The sequence below is a fragment of the Anolis sagrei genome, chromosome Y (genome assembly GCF_037176765.1).
Source record: "Anolis sagrei isolate rAnoSag1 chromosome Y, rAnoSag1.mat, whole genome shotgun sequence".
NCBI lineage: Eukaryota > Metazoa > Chordata > Lepidosauria > Squamata > Dactyloidae > Anolis > Anolis sagrei.
The window spans coordinates 24436590-24451483 of record NC_090035.1 but is presented as its reverse complement, the minus strand read 5'-3'; the positions used below and the strand labels follow the sequence as shown (position 1 = coordinate 24451483).

The following is a 14894-nucleotide window of genomic DNA, read 5'->3' as shown; positions in this document are numbered from 1 at the left end:
TCTCCCAGGATTTGCATTAAAGTGCGGCAAGGTTGCCTCCATCCATCCCATAGTGCAGATACACCTAACGGATTGCCTATTTCCTCCAACGCGAGATGAAAACGGGACCATCCCGCTGCAAAAGAGAGAGAGAGAGAGAGAAAGCCCTGCAGTGGTGCGGCTGAAAAGAGAAGAGGGGTGGGCGGGGCTTGCTGCTTAAGGGGCGCGGCTTGCCTGGCCGGCGGCGGGCTAGAAGGGGGCGTGGCTACGCGGGGAGATGCAGATGAGGGGGCGGGGCCAGGGAGGCGTTCCAGCTGCGGCCAGCGCAGAAGCAGCAAGAGCTGCAGCAGAAGAGGGAGAAGCAGCAGCAGCAGCGGCGGCGGAGAGCATCCTCTCTTCTTCTTCCTCTTCTTCCTCCTCCTCCATCCTCCTCCTCACTCCTTCGGGGGTCTCTCCTTGGAGAAGGGGGGGCGCAGAGCATGGCCGATCCCGAGGCTGACCCGGAGCTGCCCCTTCCTCCCCCTCCTCCCCCGGCTGCTTCCTCCTCGTCCTTCTCCTCTTCCTCCTCCTCCTCTTCCTCCTCGGTCCCCGAGGGTGAGGAAGGCCCGGTCCGCTTCGCCCGCAAAGGAGCCCTCCGCCAGAAGAACGTCCACGAGATCAAGAACCACAAGTTCACCGCCCGCTTCTTCAAGCAGCCCACCTTCTGCAGCCACTGCACCGACTTCATCTGGTGAGCCATTCGCCCCCCCTCCCCTCGAACCCTCCCCCCCTCCCCCAGGTAAGCTCACTTTGAAGAGCCTCCCTTGTAGTGAATGAAGAATGCAGGTCCTGTCCCTCTCTTGGCAAGCTTGATCCATCCATGGAGACTCTCTCTCACCCTCCCCAGTCTTCCCCAACCCACCCTGTGACATTGGGTCCTTCCACACAGCCATATAACCCAGAATCCACAATATCTGCTTTGAACCGGGTTATCTGAGTCCACACAGCCATATAACCGAGAATATCAAGGCAGACAATCCACAATATCTGTTTTGAACCGGGTTATTTGAATCCACACTGTCATATAATCCAGAATATCAAGGCAGATAATCCACAGTGTCTGCTTTGAACCGGGTTATCTGAGTCCACACTGCCATATAATCCAGTTCAAAGTGTATTTTATACACCTGTGTGGAAGGGACCATTGAAGCCCCCATCTGCACTGCCATATAATCCGGATTATTATTTCTATCAGCTTTGGACAATATTATATGAGTCTACGATGCCATATAATCCCTCGATGGACTGTCACCTTGTCGTGGTGAGGGGGCTTACATGTTCCAATGAACCTGTGGGCACAACGACTGGAGTTGTGCACTCCCAGGAGTGGCCGCGGGGGAGGTTCCAGACCAAGCACAGTCCGAAGACGCAAAGACCTCAACGGTGGAGCAGGCGGAGGATAACATGGTACATGTTACAACGGCTGTGAAAGTGGAAGAAGGCTGCAACAGATTGAGAAGCCACGGTCATTGTGTCAAACTACATCACCAGTGGAACCTCACTCTGTGAAGACTGTGTGTTGATCAGTTGTGCACTGACCTCCACACATTTAAAAAACCCACGCACAGGCGTCTTCCAAAGAAAATAAAAACAAACCAACCAAAGTCTCATGGCGATCAGCGAGTGGCGACGGGAGCAGGGCTGTGAAATCTGGAAGCCCCTAGTCACAGACTGGCACATGGGCGGTGGGTACAGACTCAGTCGTTCTACCTCAAGGTCCGAGGCAGTTGAGTAGTTCGGCAGCTGTATCCGCAACTGAGCAGCCCTTTTTAGGACCCAGTCTGCTCACCCCACATGGGGAGGGGGCTAGAAAAGGTGCCCTAAACATAGTCTGCCTCTCTTATCCCTGACTGGACTGCCACATCCAATGGGGTCACCACCCTGCGGCCAAAAAAGAAAAATGAACTTCGGTACGTGGAACGTACGGACTCTGATGGACAACAGTGGCAGTGAACACCCCGAATGCAAAACTGCCATCATTGCAAGGGAGCTGGGACGCTTCAACATCGACATAGCAGCCCTTCAGGAGACCCGGAGAGCAGGAGAGGGACAGCTGAAAGAAGAAAAAGGAGGCTACACCTCCTTCTGGAAGGGACTGCCTGAAGAAGACCAAAGACTGCACGGAGTTGGCTTTGCTATCAGAAATGATCTGGTGAAACATCTGACTGAAGCACCCACTGGCATCAACAAACGACTCTCAACCCTCCGAATTGATCTTGCCAAAAAACCAACAGGCAACCATCATAAGTGCCTATGCACCAACACTAGATGCTGACGAAGACATCAAGGAGAAATTCTACTGTCAGCTGGACACCGTCCTATCGGGGATACCTAAGGAGGACAAAATCATCCTCCTGGGGGACTTCAATGCAAGAGTCAGACGAGACTTCGACCTGTGGCGAGGGACCATCAGAAAAGTTGGAAACAGCAACTCAAACAGCATCCTGCTTCTCACCAAATGTGCGGAACACAACCTTATCATCACCAGCACGCTCTTCCGCCAGAAAAACAAGTTCAAGACATCATGGAAGCACCCCCGGTCAAAGCATTGGCACCTCTTAGACTATGTAATCACACGTGCCAGAGATCGCCGTGAGGTGCTCCTCACCAGAGCCGTGACAGGTGCTGACGACTGCTGGACTGACCACAGGCTAATCCGATCCACGATGGCTATCAAGATCGCTCCCAAGTTCAGACTCCAAGGAAGAAAGACAAGGCGCAAAATGAACACCCAAGCCCTTCAGGAGCCCTCCAGATGAGCCCATCTCCAAACAGCACTCAAGGAACATCTACCCACAATACACCCCGAAAATGTTGAGGAACATTGGAACAAACTGAAGACCTCCATCATCCAAGCCTGCGAAGAAACTATTGGATATCAAACCAAGAAACATCAAGACTGTTTTGACGAAAATGACATCGAGATCAAACAGCTAATTGACAAGAAAAGGAAAGCCTTCCAAACTTGGCAGAGAGACATCAACTGTGTTGCTAAGAAAAAGATCTACGCCAGTGCAAAAGCTGAGGTCCAACGAAGGACAAGAGAACTCAAGAACATCTGGTGGACAAAGAAGGCTGAAGAAATCCAACACCTGGCAGATACTCATGATGCTCAGGGATTTTTCAAAGCCACAAAGGTCATCTATGGACCAAGAAACCATGGCATACAGCCTCTACGCTCATCAGATGGAACCACACTCCTGAACGACCAAAACTCAATTGCACTATGTTGGAAAGAACACTACCAAAGCCTCCTGAACCGCAGCTCCAATGTGGCCAAAGAGGTCATCTCACAAATCCCACAACAAACCAGGGATGAGCTTACAGCACCGCCTAGTTTGGAAGAAGTCAGGAATGCCATCAGCCAACAAAAGAATAACAAAGCCAGCAGACTGGATGGGATCCCTGCTGAAATCTTTAAAGAGGGAGGACCTGAGCTGACACAACAACTCCACCAGCTCATAGAAAAAGTGTGGGTGACCGAGAAAATCCCAGCAGATTTCAAGGATGCCACCATCATCACCCTCTTCAAAAAAGGGGAAAGAACAGACTGCGGAAACTACCGAGGTATCTCCCTTCTAACCTCCGCTGGGAAAATCCTCGCAAGAATCTTTGCAAACCGCCTTCTGCCCCTCTCATAAGACACCCTCCCAGAATCCCAGAACGGCTTCCGCCCTTCCAGAGGAACCGTTGACATGATTTTCACTGCACGATAGCTACAAGAAAAATGCAGAGAACAAAATCAACCTCTGTACATGGCATTCATCGACCTTGCAAAGGCATTCGACACAGTGAATCTCAGCGCTCTTTGGACCATCCTCCAAAAAATCGGGTGCCCAAGCAAATTTGTGAACATCCTGCGGCTCCTCCATGATGACATGATGGCAACAGTCTTGGACAGCAATGGCTCCCAAAGTGACCCATTTAAGGTGGAATCGGGTGTCAAACAGGGATGTGTTATTGCCCCAACCTTATTCTCCATCTTCATTGCTATGATACTTCACCTTGTTGATGGGAAGCTTCCCACCGGAGTGGAAATCATCTATCGGACAGATGGCAAGCTGTTTAACCTCAGCAGACCGAAAGCCAAAACCAAGGTTACAACAACATCTGTTATAGAACTCCAGTATGCTGATGACAATGTTGTCTGTGCGCATTCAGAAGAAGATCTACAAGCCACTCTAAACACCTTTGCAGAAGCATACACGAAGCTTGGCCTGTCACTGAACATCGAGAAAACCAAAGTGCTGTTCCAGCAGTCACCAGCCATGCCCTCCCCAATGCCAGAGATACAACTTAATGGTGTAACATTAGAAAATGTTGACCATTTCCGCTACCTTGGCAGCCACCTCTCCACCAAAGTCAACATCGACACCGAAATACAACACCGCCTGAGCTCTGCGAGTGCAGCATTTTCCTGAATGAAGCAGAGAGTGTTTGAGGACCGGGACATCCGTAGGGATACCAAGGTGCCTGTCTATAAAGCTATTGTCCTCCCAAACCTGCTCTATGCGTGTGAAATGTGGACTGTCTACAGACATCACATGCAACTCCTGGAACGATTCCATCAGCGCTGCTTCTGGAAAATCCTGCAAATATCTTGGGAAGACAAGAGGACAAATGTCAGCGTGCTGGAAGAAGCAAAGACCACCAGCATTGAAGCGATGGTCCTCTGCCATCAACTCCGCTGGGCCGGCCACGTTGTCCGGATGCCTGACCACTGTCTCCCAAAGCAGTTGCTCTACTCTGAACTTAAGAACGGAAAACGGAACGTTGGTGGACAGGAAAAGAGATTTAAAGATGGGCTCAAAGCCAACCTTAAAAACTCTGGCATAGACACTGAGAACTGGGAAGCCCTGGCCCTTGAGCGCTCCAGCTGGAGGTCAGCTGTGACCAGCGGTGCTGCAGAATTCGAGGAGGCACGAGTGGAGGGTGAAAGAGAGAAACGTGCCAGGAGGAAGGTGCGTCAAGCCAACCCCGACCGGGACCGCCTTCCACCTGGAAACCAATGCCTTCACTGTGGGAGAAGATGCGGGTCAAGAATAGGGCTCCACAGCCACCTACAAACCCACAAAAATAGTCATCAAGGAAGACCGCCTTACTCGTCCAATGAGGGATCGCCTAAGAAGAAGAAAAGAAGAATCCTGGTTATTACTGTCTGCTTTGGACTGGATTATATGTGTCTGCACTGCCATATAATTCGGATTACTATTGTCTGCTTTGGACCAGATTATTTGAATCTACACTGTCATATAATCCTGATTATTATTATCTGCTTTGGACCGGATTATATGAGTCTACACTGCCATATAATTTTGCTTATTCTTATTTGCTTTGGATTTAATTATATGAGTCTACACTGCCATCGAATTCTGATTATTCTTATCTGCTTTGAATGTAATTATATGAGTCTACAATGCCATATAATCTGGATTTTTATTATCTGCTTTGAATTGGATTATATGAGTCTACACTGCTATATAACCCTGATTATTCTTATCTTCTTTGAATTGGACTACATGTGTCTACACTGCCATATAATCCAGATTATTATCTGTTTTGGATGGAATTACATGTGTCTACACTGCCATGTAATCCAGTACAAAGCAGATACCCTGGGTTTTATTTTATTTAGAAGGGGCCCTACACTGTAGACCAGTGGTTCTCAACCTGGGGTCCCCAGATGTTTTTAGCCTTCAACTCCCAGAAATCCTAACAGATGGTAAACTGGCTAAGATTTCTGGGAATTGTAGGTGCGGACTCATATAATCCAGTTCCAAGCAGATAATAATGTGGATAGTCTGCTTTGGTGATTGGATTATATGGCAGTATAGATCCAGCCAAAGTCTACACTGCCATATAAGCCAGTTCAAAGAAGATAGTCAGGCTTTGACGTGGCAGAATAGATGGTGGGGAAGCATATAATCCCAGGCCCCTTTTACACTGCCATACAGCATCCACATTATCTGCTTTGAACTGGATTATCTGGCAGTGTAGACTCATATAATCTAGTTCAAAGAAGATAATGTGGATTATCTGCTTTCATAATCTGGATTTATATGGTTTACTTACTTAGGCGATCCCTCGTAGTCCGAGGATGATGGTCTTCCAAGTTCGGTGTCCTGGGGGTGGATTCGTAGGTGGCTGTGGAGCCCTATTCTTGACCTGCATCTTCTCCCACAGTGAGGGCATTGGTTTCCAGGTGGGAGGCGGTCTCGGTTGGGGCAGTGTACAAGGGGCCCCAGATGATCTGGATTAGATGGTAGTGTAGATGTCTATTGCCTATCTCTATCTGTCCTCCGGCCCCAAAGGACGTTAAACTGATTCTTCTCCTTAGGAATTCAGCCCCTGCTCCCAAAAGATCTGCCCACTCTTTAAAGGGTCTTATTTATTTATTTATTTACTGCATTTGTTGACCGCCGTTCTCAGCCCTAGGGCAACTCACGGCGGTGTACAACGTATAAAAACAGTTTACAATAAGGGAATATCACAACAAAATATCAACATGACTATCAATAATACAATTCCTCTTCTTGGCCTCTTTCCTGGGAGGAATTGCTCCCAGGCCGGATTTGGACAGATGTGGCCTCTGGGATCTGATTTAGCTCCATGTGTAACATGCCCCTTGGTTTGTTAGCTTCCTGTACTGATGCCTACTTGGGTCCATTCGGGAAGGTCTGTCCCTTTGCACGGTCCAGATGTGGCCCCCAAGAGTAGGATGCAGCCCATTATTATGATTATAATAATAAATATTCTGGTTGTGACCCACTCGCCCAAACGTGGCTGCCCATACCGTTCATTGGATACAACCCCATTATTATTATTATTATTATTAATAATAATAATAATTATTATTATTATTATTAATAATTTATTATTATTATTATTAACTTTATTTTTGCCCTGCCTTTCACCCTTTAGGGATTTAGGTCCCTTCTGTACTGCCATGTAATCCAGATTATCAAAGCAAATATTCCACATTACCTGTTTTGAACTGGATGATATGAGTCTACACTTTCACATAATCCAGTTCAAAGCAGATATTCTGTATTGCAGTGTAGAAATGGCCTCATTTGCTGGTCTGGCACTTCTGTGGAACGCTTGGTCAGGTTCCTGAGTGGGCCCCACTTCATTAAATTGGCCCCATATGCCTAGATGTGGCCCCCAGTTCTAGATGGGACCCAGTTTGATACGTGTGTCTCCCAGAACCCAATTTGGCCCAGTTATGCTCTGTGACTCCTGGGTTGAATGCAGCACATCATGTACCTCTTGGATAGATCTGCATTGGATGCAACCTGTTTTGATGGATGTGGCCTCCCCTTTTGAAAACCTTCCCCTTTTGCAATGCCATTTGGCTGAATTTGATTCCAGAGCCCCCCTTTGTTAGATGTGTCCCTGTGGCTCCCCCATCATTAAAAAGGGTCCCATTTGTCTAGGACTAAAACCCCTGTATTGAAAGCAACCTATTTTCTAGACATGCCCTATTTGTCTTGATCTGACATCCCTTTAATTGGCAGCAGTTTGTTTTGCTCAATATGACCCACTTTGGAAAAACATGGCTTTGTTGGTTTCGACTCCATTTGGCTCCAAGGACCTTTTGGGTTCCAGAGTGACCCCTTTTGCTAAATTTGGCCCACTTTATTAGATGTGTCCCTGTTTCCTGGATAGGTCCCACTTAACTCAATGGGTGCTTAAATATGGTCCTCTGCATAACAACAACAGCAACAACAACAACATCTTTATTTATATCCCACTCCATCTCCCTTGAGCAGGCATGGGCAAACTTGGGCCCTCTAAGTGTTTTGGACTCCCAACTCCCACAATACGGAATTGTGGGAGTTGGAGTCCAAAACACCTGGAGGGCCCAAGTTTGCCCATGCCTACCCTAGAGGGACTTGGTGATAATAATAAATAATGATAAATATTAATAATAATAATAAATGATAATTAATAAATAAAGTAAAAATAATAATTTATTCTCCACCTAGAAGCAGTGTGCAACATGGTGGAAGCAGAGAGATCAAACACTTTTGTTATGTTAGTTATATGTATTAAAATATAACGTATTTATTTTATATAAAACATTTATGCATACATATAAACAATACTCATGGGCCAACATGCTGTCCACAAGTGTCCCTTCAACTTCAGGTGCTACCTTAAATGAGCCCCACCCCTTCTTGTCAAACCCCTCATGTTTTACAAAATGCTAAAAGGATTCGGGATCCAGGGGTGGGAGGGATGCTTTTAAGGAATGCAAAAATCTGCTCCGAAAGTACAGCCGTTCTTTGCTCTGCGCACTATATTTATTTATTTGCTTTGCTTATATACCGCTGTTCTCAGCCCGGGGGCGACTCACAGCGGTGTACAACATAGGAGCAACAAAATTCAAGACACAGTATAAAAACAATTCACAATCCAGCAATTATACAAAAACATCGTCATTACTACGAAAACCATTCAGCGTCGTCTCATCATCCAAACCACAATCCAATATCATTTTCCGTTATTCCATTTCTATAGTCATTACCAGTCATTGCACTTCCTGTTCGAACGCCTTCTTGAACAACCAAGTCTTTAATTTCCTGCGGAATATCATCAGGAAGGAGCCAGTCTAATGTCCATGGGAAGGGTGTTCCACAGCCGAGGAGCCACCACCGAGAAGGCCCTATCTCTCGTCCCTGCCAGTCGTGCCTGTGAAGCAGGCGGGATCGAGAGCAGGGCCTCCCCGGACGATCTCAAAGTCCTGGTGGGTTCATAGGTCAAGATGCGGTCGGATAGGTATCTTGGGCCGGAACCGTTTAAGGTTTTATAGGCCAACGCCAGCACCTTGAATTGAGCCCGGTAGCAAATCGGCAGCCAGTGGAGCTGGTACAACAAGGGAGTTGTATGCTCCCTGCGTCCTGCTCCTGTTAGTATCATGGCTGCCGCACATCTGCACGGATTTAGAAAGACAAGGGAGTCTTCTGTCAGTTCCCAATACCCCCCCCCCCCCATTGTTCCTTATCAAGTCATTGTGTGGTAATACATTAAGATGAGAACCAAGAAATAACCTGTGAGATAGGTAGAAAGATGGCCTTCTCCTCCCCGCCCCCTGTCTTCAAATGGCAACATCACTCCACATTCGGGTCCCACTTGTTTGTCTTTTTGGAAGCAAAGTTGAACCCGGAGAGGATCGCCAGGCAGTTAATGTCTTCATTCCCATCTGTCACCTTCCATTTAATAAATTGTCTCTTAATTAGTTATCTCCCCCACCCTCTGCCTCTCCTTTAAATTCAAAATCAAAGGAAGTTCCTAGGGTTTGGAGTCCTGAATAGAAGGAAGGGAGGAAGAAGGGAAAGATTAAGAGAAAGAAGGAGGGATAGAGATAGGGCAGATGTGAAGGATAGATATAGGGGAGAGATGGAAGAAGGGAAAGATTAAGAGAAAGAAGGATAGAAATAGGGAATTAATAGATGGGATAAAGATTAAGGGACACAGAAGAAGGGAAAGATTAAAAAAGAAAGGATAGCGATATCCTGAGTCCCCTTCAGGGTTAGAAGGGTGGCATATAAGTGTGATAAATAAATAAATAAATAAATAAACAAACAATATGGAATTTATGGGGAAAGGATGGAGGGAGAAGAGGAAGAAGAGAATGATTAAGAGTAGAAGGAATAGAGAGAGGGAAAGGTTAAGAGAAGGAAGGAAAGCTAAGAGAGGAGAAGAAATGAGAGAGAGGTGAAGGATAGCTATAAGGGAGAGATGAAAAAGGGGATTGATTAAGAGAAGGAAGAATAGAGATATGAAATTGATTGATGGAACAGGATGAAGCATTGAGGAAGAAGGGGAAGATTAAGAGAAGGAAGGAAGAATAGTGGTAAGGCATTGATGGGAAAGAGAGATACAGGGGAGAGAAGGAAGAAGGGATAGATTAAGAGAAGGAAGGATAGAGAGATAGGAAATTAATTGATGAGACCGAGATTAAGGGATGAAGGGAAAATTTCAGAGAAGAAAGGAAGGATAGAGGGAAGAAATGGAAGAGAGATGCAGGAAGAAAGGAAAGAGATAGCAAATAATTGATAGGACAGAAATGAAGGGTTGAGGAAGAAGTTATCATCATCATCATCATATTTAATTTCTTATTAATCGCCCTCCATCCGAGATGCTCTAGGCGATTTATAAGCTACATTGTAAAAGATAAAAATACATACATACAAAATTTAATAATTTTAATAATTTTTAAATAATTGAGATGAGAAGAAAGGATAGAGATAGGGAATTAATTGATGGGACAGAGATGAGGGATGAAGGAAGAATGTTGCCTCTTCCCTATTTCCTTCTCAGTTTCTTCGAGGTGTATGGGTTTTGGGCACCAATTGCTATCATGTCTCCCAGGATCAGACCACATCAGATTTCCAAATCCACAGATTGGAGGCCTTTTGTAGAGCCAATGGTTCTTAATTCCCACTCAAGACAATTCCAGTCCCAAATATCTATTTTCCTCCTCCCTTTGTCTTCTTCTTTTGGGGGACTTGCAGGCAGTCTCATGGCAGTTGGGGAGCAACCTATTCTGGGAAAACAAGGAAGCCGCTCTTTGCATTTCCTTGAGTCCAATGGCTGTTAATGTTGCAGAAATGTGTGTTGTTTGTGTCTCCCCTAAATATGTGTCTCCTTCTCCTTTTTTTCCAGGGGCTTCGGGAAGCAAGGTTTCCAGTGTCAAGGTGAGTGATGCATCCCTTGTGTTCATGTCTATGGAATTATTGGATGCAGTTGCACTGAAATGTCCCATTGGGAGCCAAAGTGCCAATTAATCCTTCCCAGATGTTGCGTTTACACTTTCAATGCTTTTGCGAAATATCTCCACATTGCCTTCTTTTTAAAACCAGCACAGACTTGCGTTGCATCTACATTGTAAGAATGAATGCAGTTCGATCCCATTTCGACTGCCACAGCTGTGCTGTGGATGATGGGAGCTGTAGTTTGGTACTCTTGGGCAGAGAAGGCTAGAAACTATGCAAGACTAGGATTCTATTGCAATTAAGGCATCAAAAACCAAAATCTGGAGCCCTTTCATGAAATTTTCCTTAATTCCTCCAAAGAGTAAAGCTTTGAATAATAATAATAATAACAACAACAACAACAACAACAACAACATATAGCTGGAATCCCTGGGTTGCTGTGAGTTTTCTGGGCTGTTTAGCCATGTTCCAGAAGCATTCCCTCCTGACATTTCACCCACATCTATGGCAAGCATCCTCAGAGGTTGTGAGGATGCCTGCCATAGATGTGGGAGAAACATCAGGAGAGAATGCTTCTAGAAGACAGCTATAAAGCCTAGAAAATGCACAACAATCAATTATTTATTTATTTATTTATTTATTATGCCCCACTTTATCTCCTGCAGGAAAGCCATGCACAGTGTTTGTTTACTATTTAATACCCTAGGGTCTTTTCTTTAGAAATTAATTGAATTCTAATTATGCTCTAGTATTATTTTTATACATAACCTGTTCATTTGCTGCATTCATATTCCCGCTTTGCTTTTTTACTTGGCAAAAAACTATTTCTAAAGGCAGAGGATCTCAGTTTAGCTGCAGTGCTAGAAGGTAAGGAACCAAATCTAAATTTTAGTGCAGAAAGTCTCCCTCCAAACCCCATTCAAATGGCATCCTTTCCTACAAAGAGGAAAGGACTTGAAAGAACCCTGCAAGCATTGGAACTGTTCATTATAGGATCCCCTTTTTTCCTCTCCAAATTCCTTTAGAAGGCAAAGAGCCATTTTAGGGGTGCAAATCTGCTTTTGCAGCCTTTTGTTGCCCTTTCCATGGGAAAGAAAGGATAAAGTGTCCAAATGGGTTTTGGGGCCCATATTGGCACCAAAGTGATGCATGCAATTCAGTCTCTTTTGTTTTAATGCCTTATTTTATTTATATGTGGCTTTTGTTCCAGAACAGAACCCAACGCGGCTTCCAAAAAGCAATCAGTTAAAAACATATAATACACAAAGCAATTATATTCATAATGTATGCATTTTTATAGTTACTTTGGGTCTCAATCAAGTGAGAAATGTAGGCTGCTAATAATAATAATAATAATAATGCCAAAGGTTATACATAATGTATGCCCAATTAAAAAAACCAGCCCTTTGAAAGTTGACATAAATAAAAATGGCTTCTCACCTGTCTTCTGCAACTTACCTGCAAATGGAAACGGAAGCTAGCTCCCTGGATCTACATTTTTACCAATCAGTTGTAATTCTGCAACATTTTTTCCCTCTTCAAGGGATTTCTCTTCTTTGCCATTCAAAATGTTTCCCATTTTCTTGGGGGCCGAGATCATAAAAACATAGCTAAGGTCTACTGGTGTGGGTTAAATGTATCTGCAGCCATGCACTGACTTCCGCTTTTCTATTCAAAGTAACAAAAAAAAATCCCCCAAATATTGTCAATGCAATCTGATTGTATGTAGCAACAGGGCTTGCACTCATGAATCTTCTGAATGGGAGAAAGGAAGGCTCAGGTTACATCCACACTGTAGGATGAATCTACTTTCTACATCTCTTCAATTGCCATGCTGCTGTGCTTTGGGATTCTGGGAGTTGTAGTTTGTCCCTTCATTATTTGCTCAATACAGTGGAACCCTGGGAGCTGCAGTTTTGCAAGGCCTTGAGCCGTCTCTGGTGCTGCCCCAAATGACAAATCCCACGATTCCATCGCATTGAGCCAGAGCAGTTAAAGTGGATTCATTGTGTAACATAGATGCACTCTTAAACCGCAATGGCTCAGTGCTGTGGGAGTTATAGCTTGGCAGGGTACTTTTTAGCATAGAAGGCTCAAGACCAAGGCTATGGACCTTGTGGAACTACAACTCCCAGAATCCCATAGCACTGAGCCGTAGCAATCAAAGCAGTGCCATACAGTATTCATTCTGCAGTGGAGATGCACTGAGATAAGACTATGGACCTTGTGAAACTATAACTCCCAGGGCTCCCTCATACCACTGAACCATGGCAGTTCAAAAGGTGCCAAAGTGCATTAATTCTGAAGTGTAAATGCACCCCTTGTATTATTGTTAGGAAATATTTACCATGCTCTTCAGCCTTATAACACTACAACTCCCAAGATCCCATAGCATTGAGCCATAACAGGTGTCTTCAATCAAGTGGCATCAAACTGCATTAATTTTGCTATTTCAACACACCCTTTGAAGTGTGCAAATCCCTGGATCCCGTGGCATCTAAAGTGGTGCCAAAGTTCTCTAATTCTGCAGTATGGATGGTCCTTGAAAATGAATTGCAGTATGGATGGTTCTTGAAAATGAATCTCCCAATTCACTTGCAGGACTTTTGGAAGGTGTGCATTGAATAATGGGTTTCATGGTGAGCAATCAGCCTCATGGGCCTGAGTCCTTTAAAGTGGTACCAATCTGCATTCATTTTGTTGTGTACATGCACCCTTGGAAGGCTATAGTGCTTGAGACACTGTAAATCCTAAGATTCTATGGCAGCTAAAGTGCCAAAGTGACACATAATTCTGAATGTGGTCCTCTGTATGTGGGTCCGAGCCCCCTGCCCTTTCCGTTGTCCCTTTCCTTCCTTCCTTTGCTCCTGTGTGTTGCCTCTCAGCTGCCAGGAAGTGGGGGCGGATGGAGGGGAAGTGTGCATTAATGCGATGGTGCCATGCGCCGTGTTTCCTTTTTTGCCCATCATGCCGAGGGAGAGAGAGCCCTGGTTTTGCATGTCTTCTTATGGTATCACTCTTTTTCTCACCATTCCCTTTGGATGGTGAATTGCATCCTCAGAAGGAAACAGAGAGTGTTATGGTTTCTTTTTTTTTTTAATGGCAAACGTTTGACTGTTTTGCGGCTGCGAAAAAATTAAGAAGAAGCACAAAACCGGAAGCGCGAGGTGCATGGGGTTAAGATCATGCAAAGCAGGCCGATCCCTGCTGCAAAGAAGGCTGTAAAGGAGCCTAAATTAACCATATCGTAGAAGCATAGAAGGGGCCAATAGGGTTCTCTTTTAAGAGGAGAAAGTGCAATATAAATAAACATCCTCATCATCGGTCCAATACTATGCTATGTGGAAACCTACGAATAAAGCTCTACAGAAAGAGGCTCCAGTGAAACAGTGGTTCTCAACGTGTGTATCCGCAGATGTTTTGACCTTCAGCTCCCAGAAACCCGAACAGCTGGTAAACTGGCTGGGATTTCTGGGAGTTGTAGGCCAAACACCCGGGGACCCACAGGTTGAGAAACACTGAATTAGAGAATACATTGCTTTCTGGGGGTCCCTTGCATGGAACTCATTTTGTGGTGTGTCTACATTGCATTTTGTGGTGTGTCTACACTGTACAATTAATGCACTTTGAGAATGCTGAGCAATTATGGGAGTTGTAGTAGCCAAAGAGTGTGAGCATCTCCCCAAATACAGGTGCCATGATCTCATTGCATCATGTCATAGCCACTTAGAGTCCAAAAGTGAGGTTTAAACATTAACAACAATTATTTTTGTTGTTGTTGTTGATGTTGTTATTATTATTATTTTATTGACACAAAACCACAGTATATCACAGCAAACGAGATCTCTATGTTGGATTTCGTATCACAAAATCACACGTCGAACACTTCCCAAGCGTCTAGGACTGTGTGATGTATTTTCGAATGATGCGCGCAGATCCAAGTAAGGTGGCCTTTTGCAGTTGACAGGTCATGATTTTGTCAATGTTCATTGTTTCCAAATGCCGGCTGAGATGATGATGTTGATTATTATTATTATTATTATTATTATTATTATTGTGATGGTGGTTGTATATTACTACTACTACTACTACTAGGGGGCAAACCGCATTCATTCTACAAAGTAGATGCACCCTTGAACTGTGGTGGCTCCATGC

At 44.9% G+C, this 14894-nt stretch overlaps 1 protein-coding gene across 3 annotated transcripts in view; it reads left to right on the top strand.

Annotated features, from left to right (window-relative positions):
* The first annotated feature begins 275 nt into the window (after positions 1-275).
* The window catches only part of LOC137095279 (protein kinase C beta type-like), a 174399-nt gene continuing 159780 nt past the window's right edge, over positions 276-14894 (top strand). For all 3 annotated transcript variants that reach the window (XM_067461727.1, XM_067461726.1, XM_067461728.1), the window contains exons 1-2: positions 276-709; positions 10690-10721. In XM_067461727.1, the coding sequence (XP_067317828.1) occupies positions 459-709; positions 10690-10721 (283 nt within the window). In that variant the 5' untranslated portion in view covers positions 276-458. The remainder of the gene's footprint in view (positions 710-10689; positions 10722-14894) is intronic.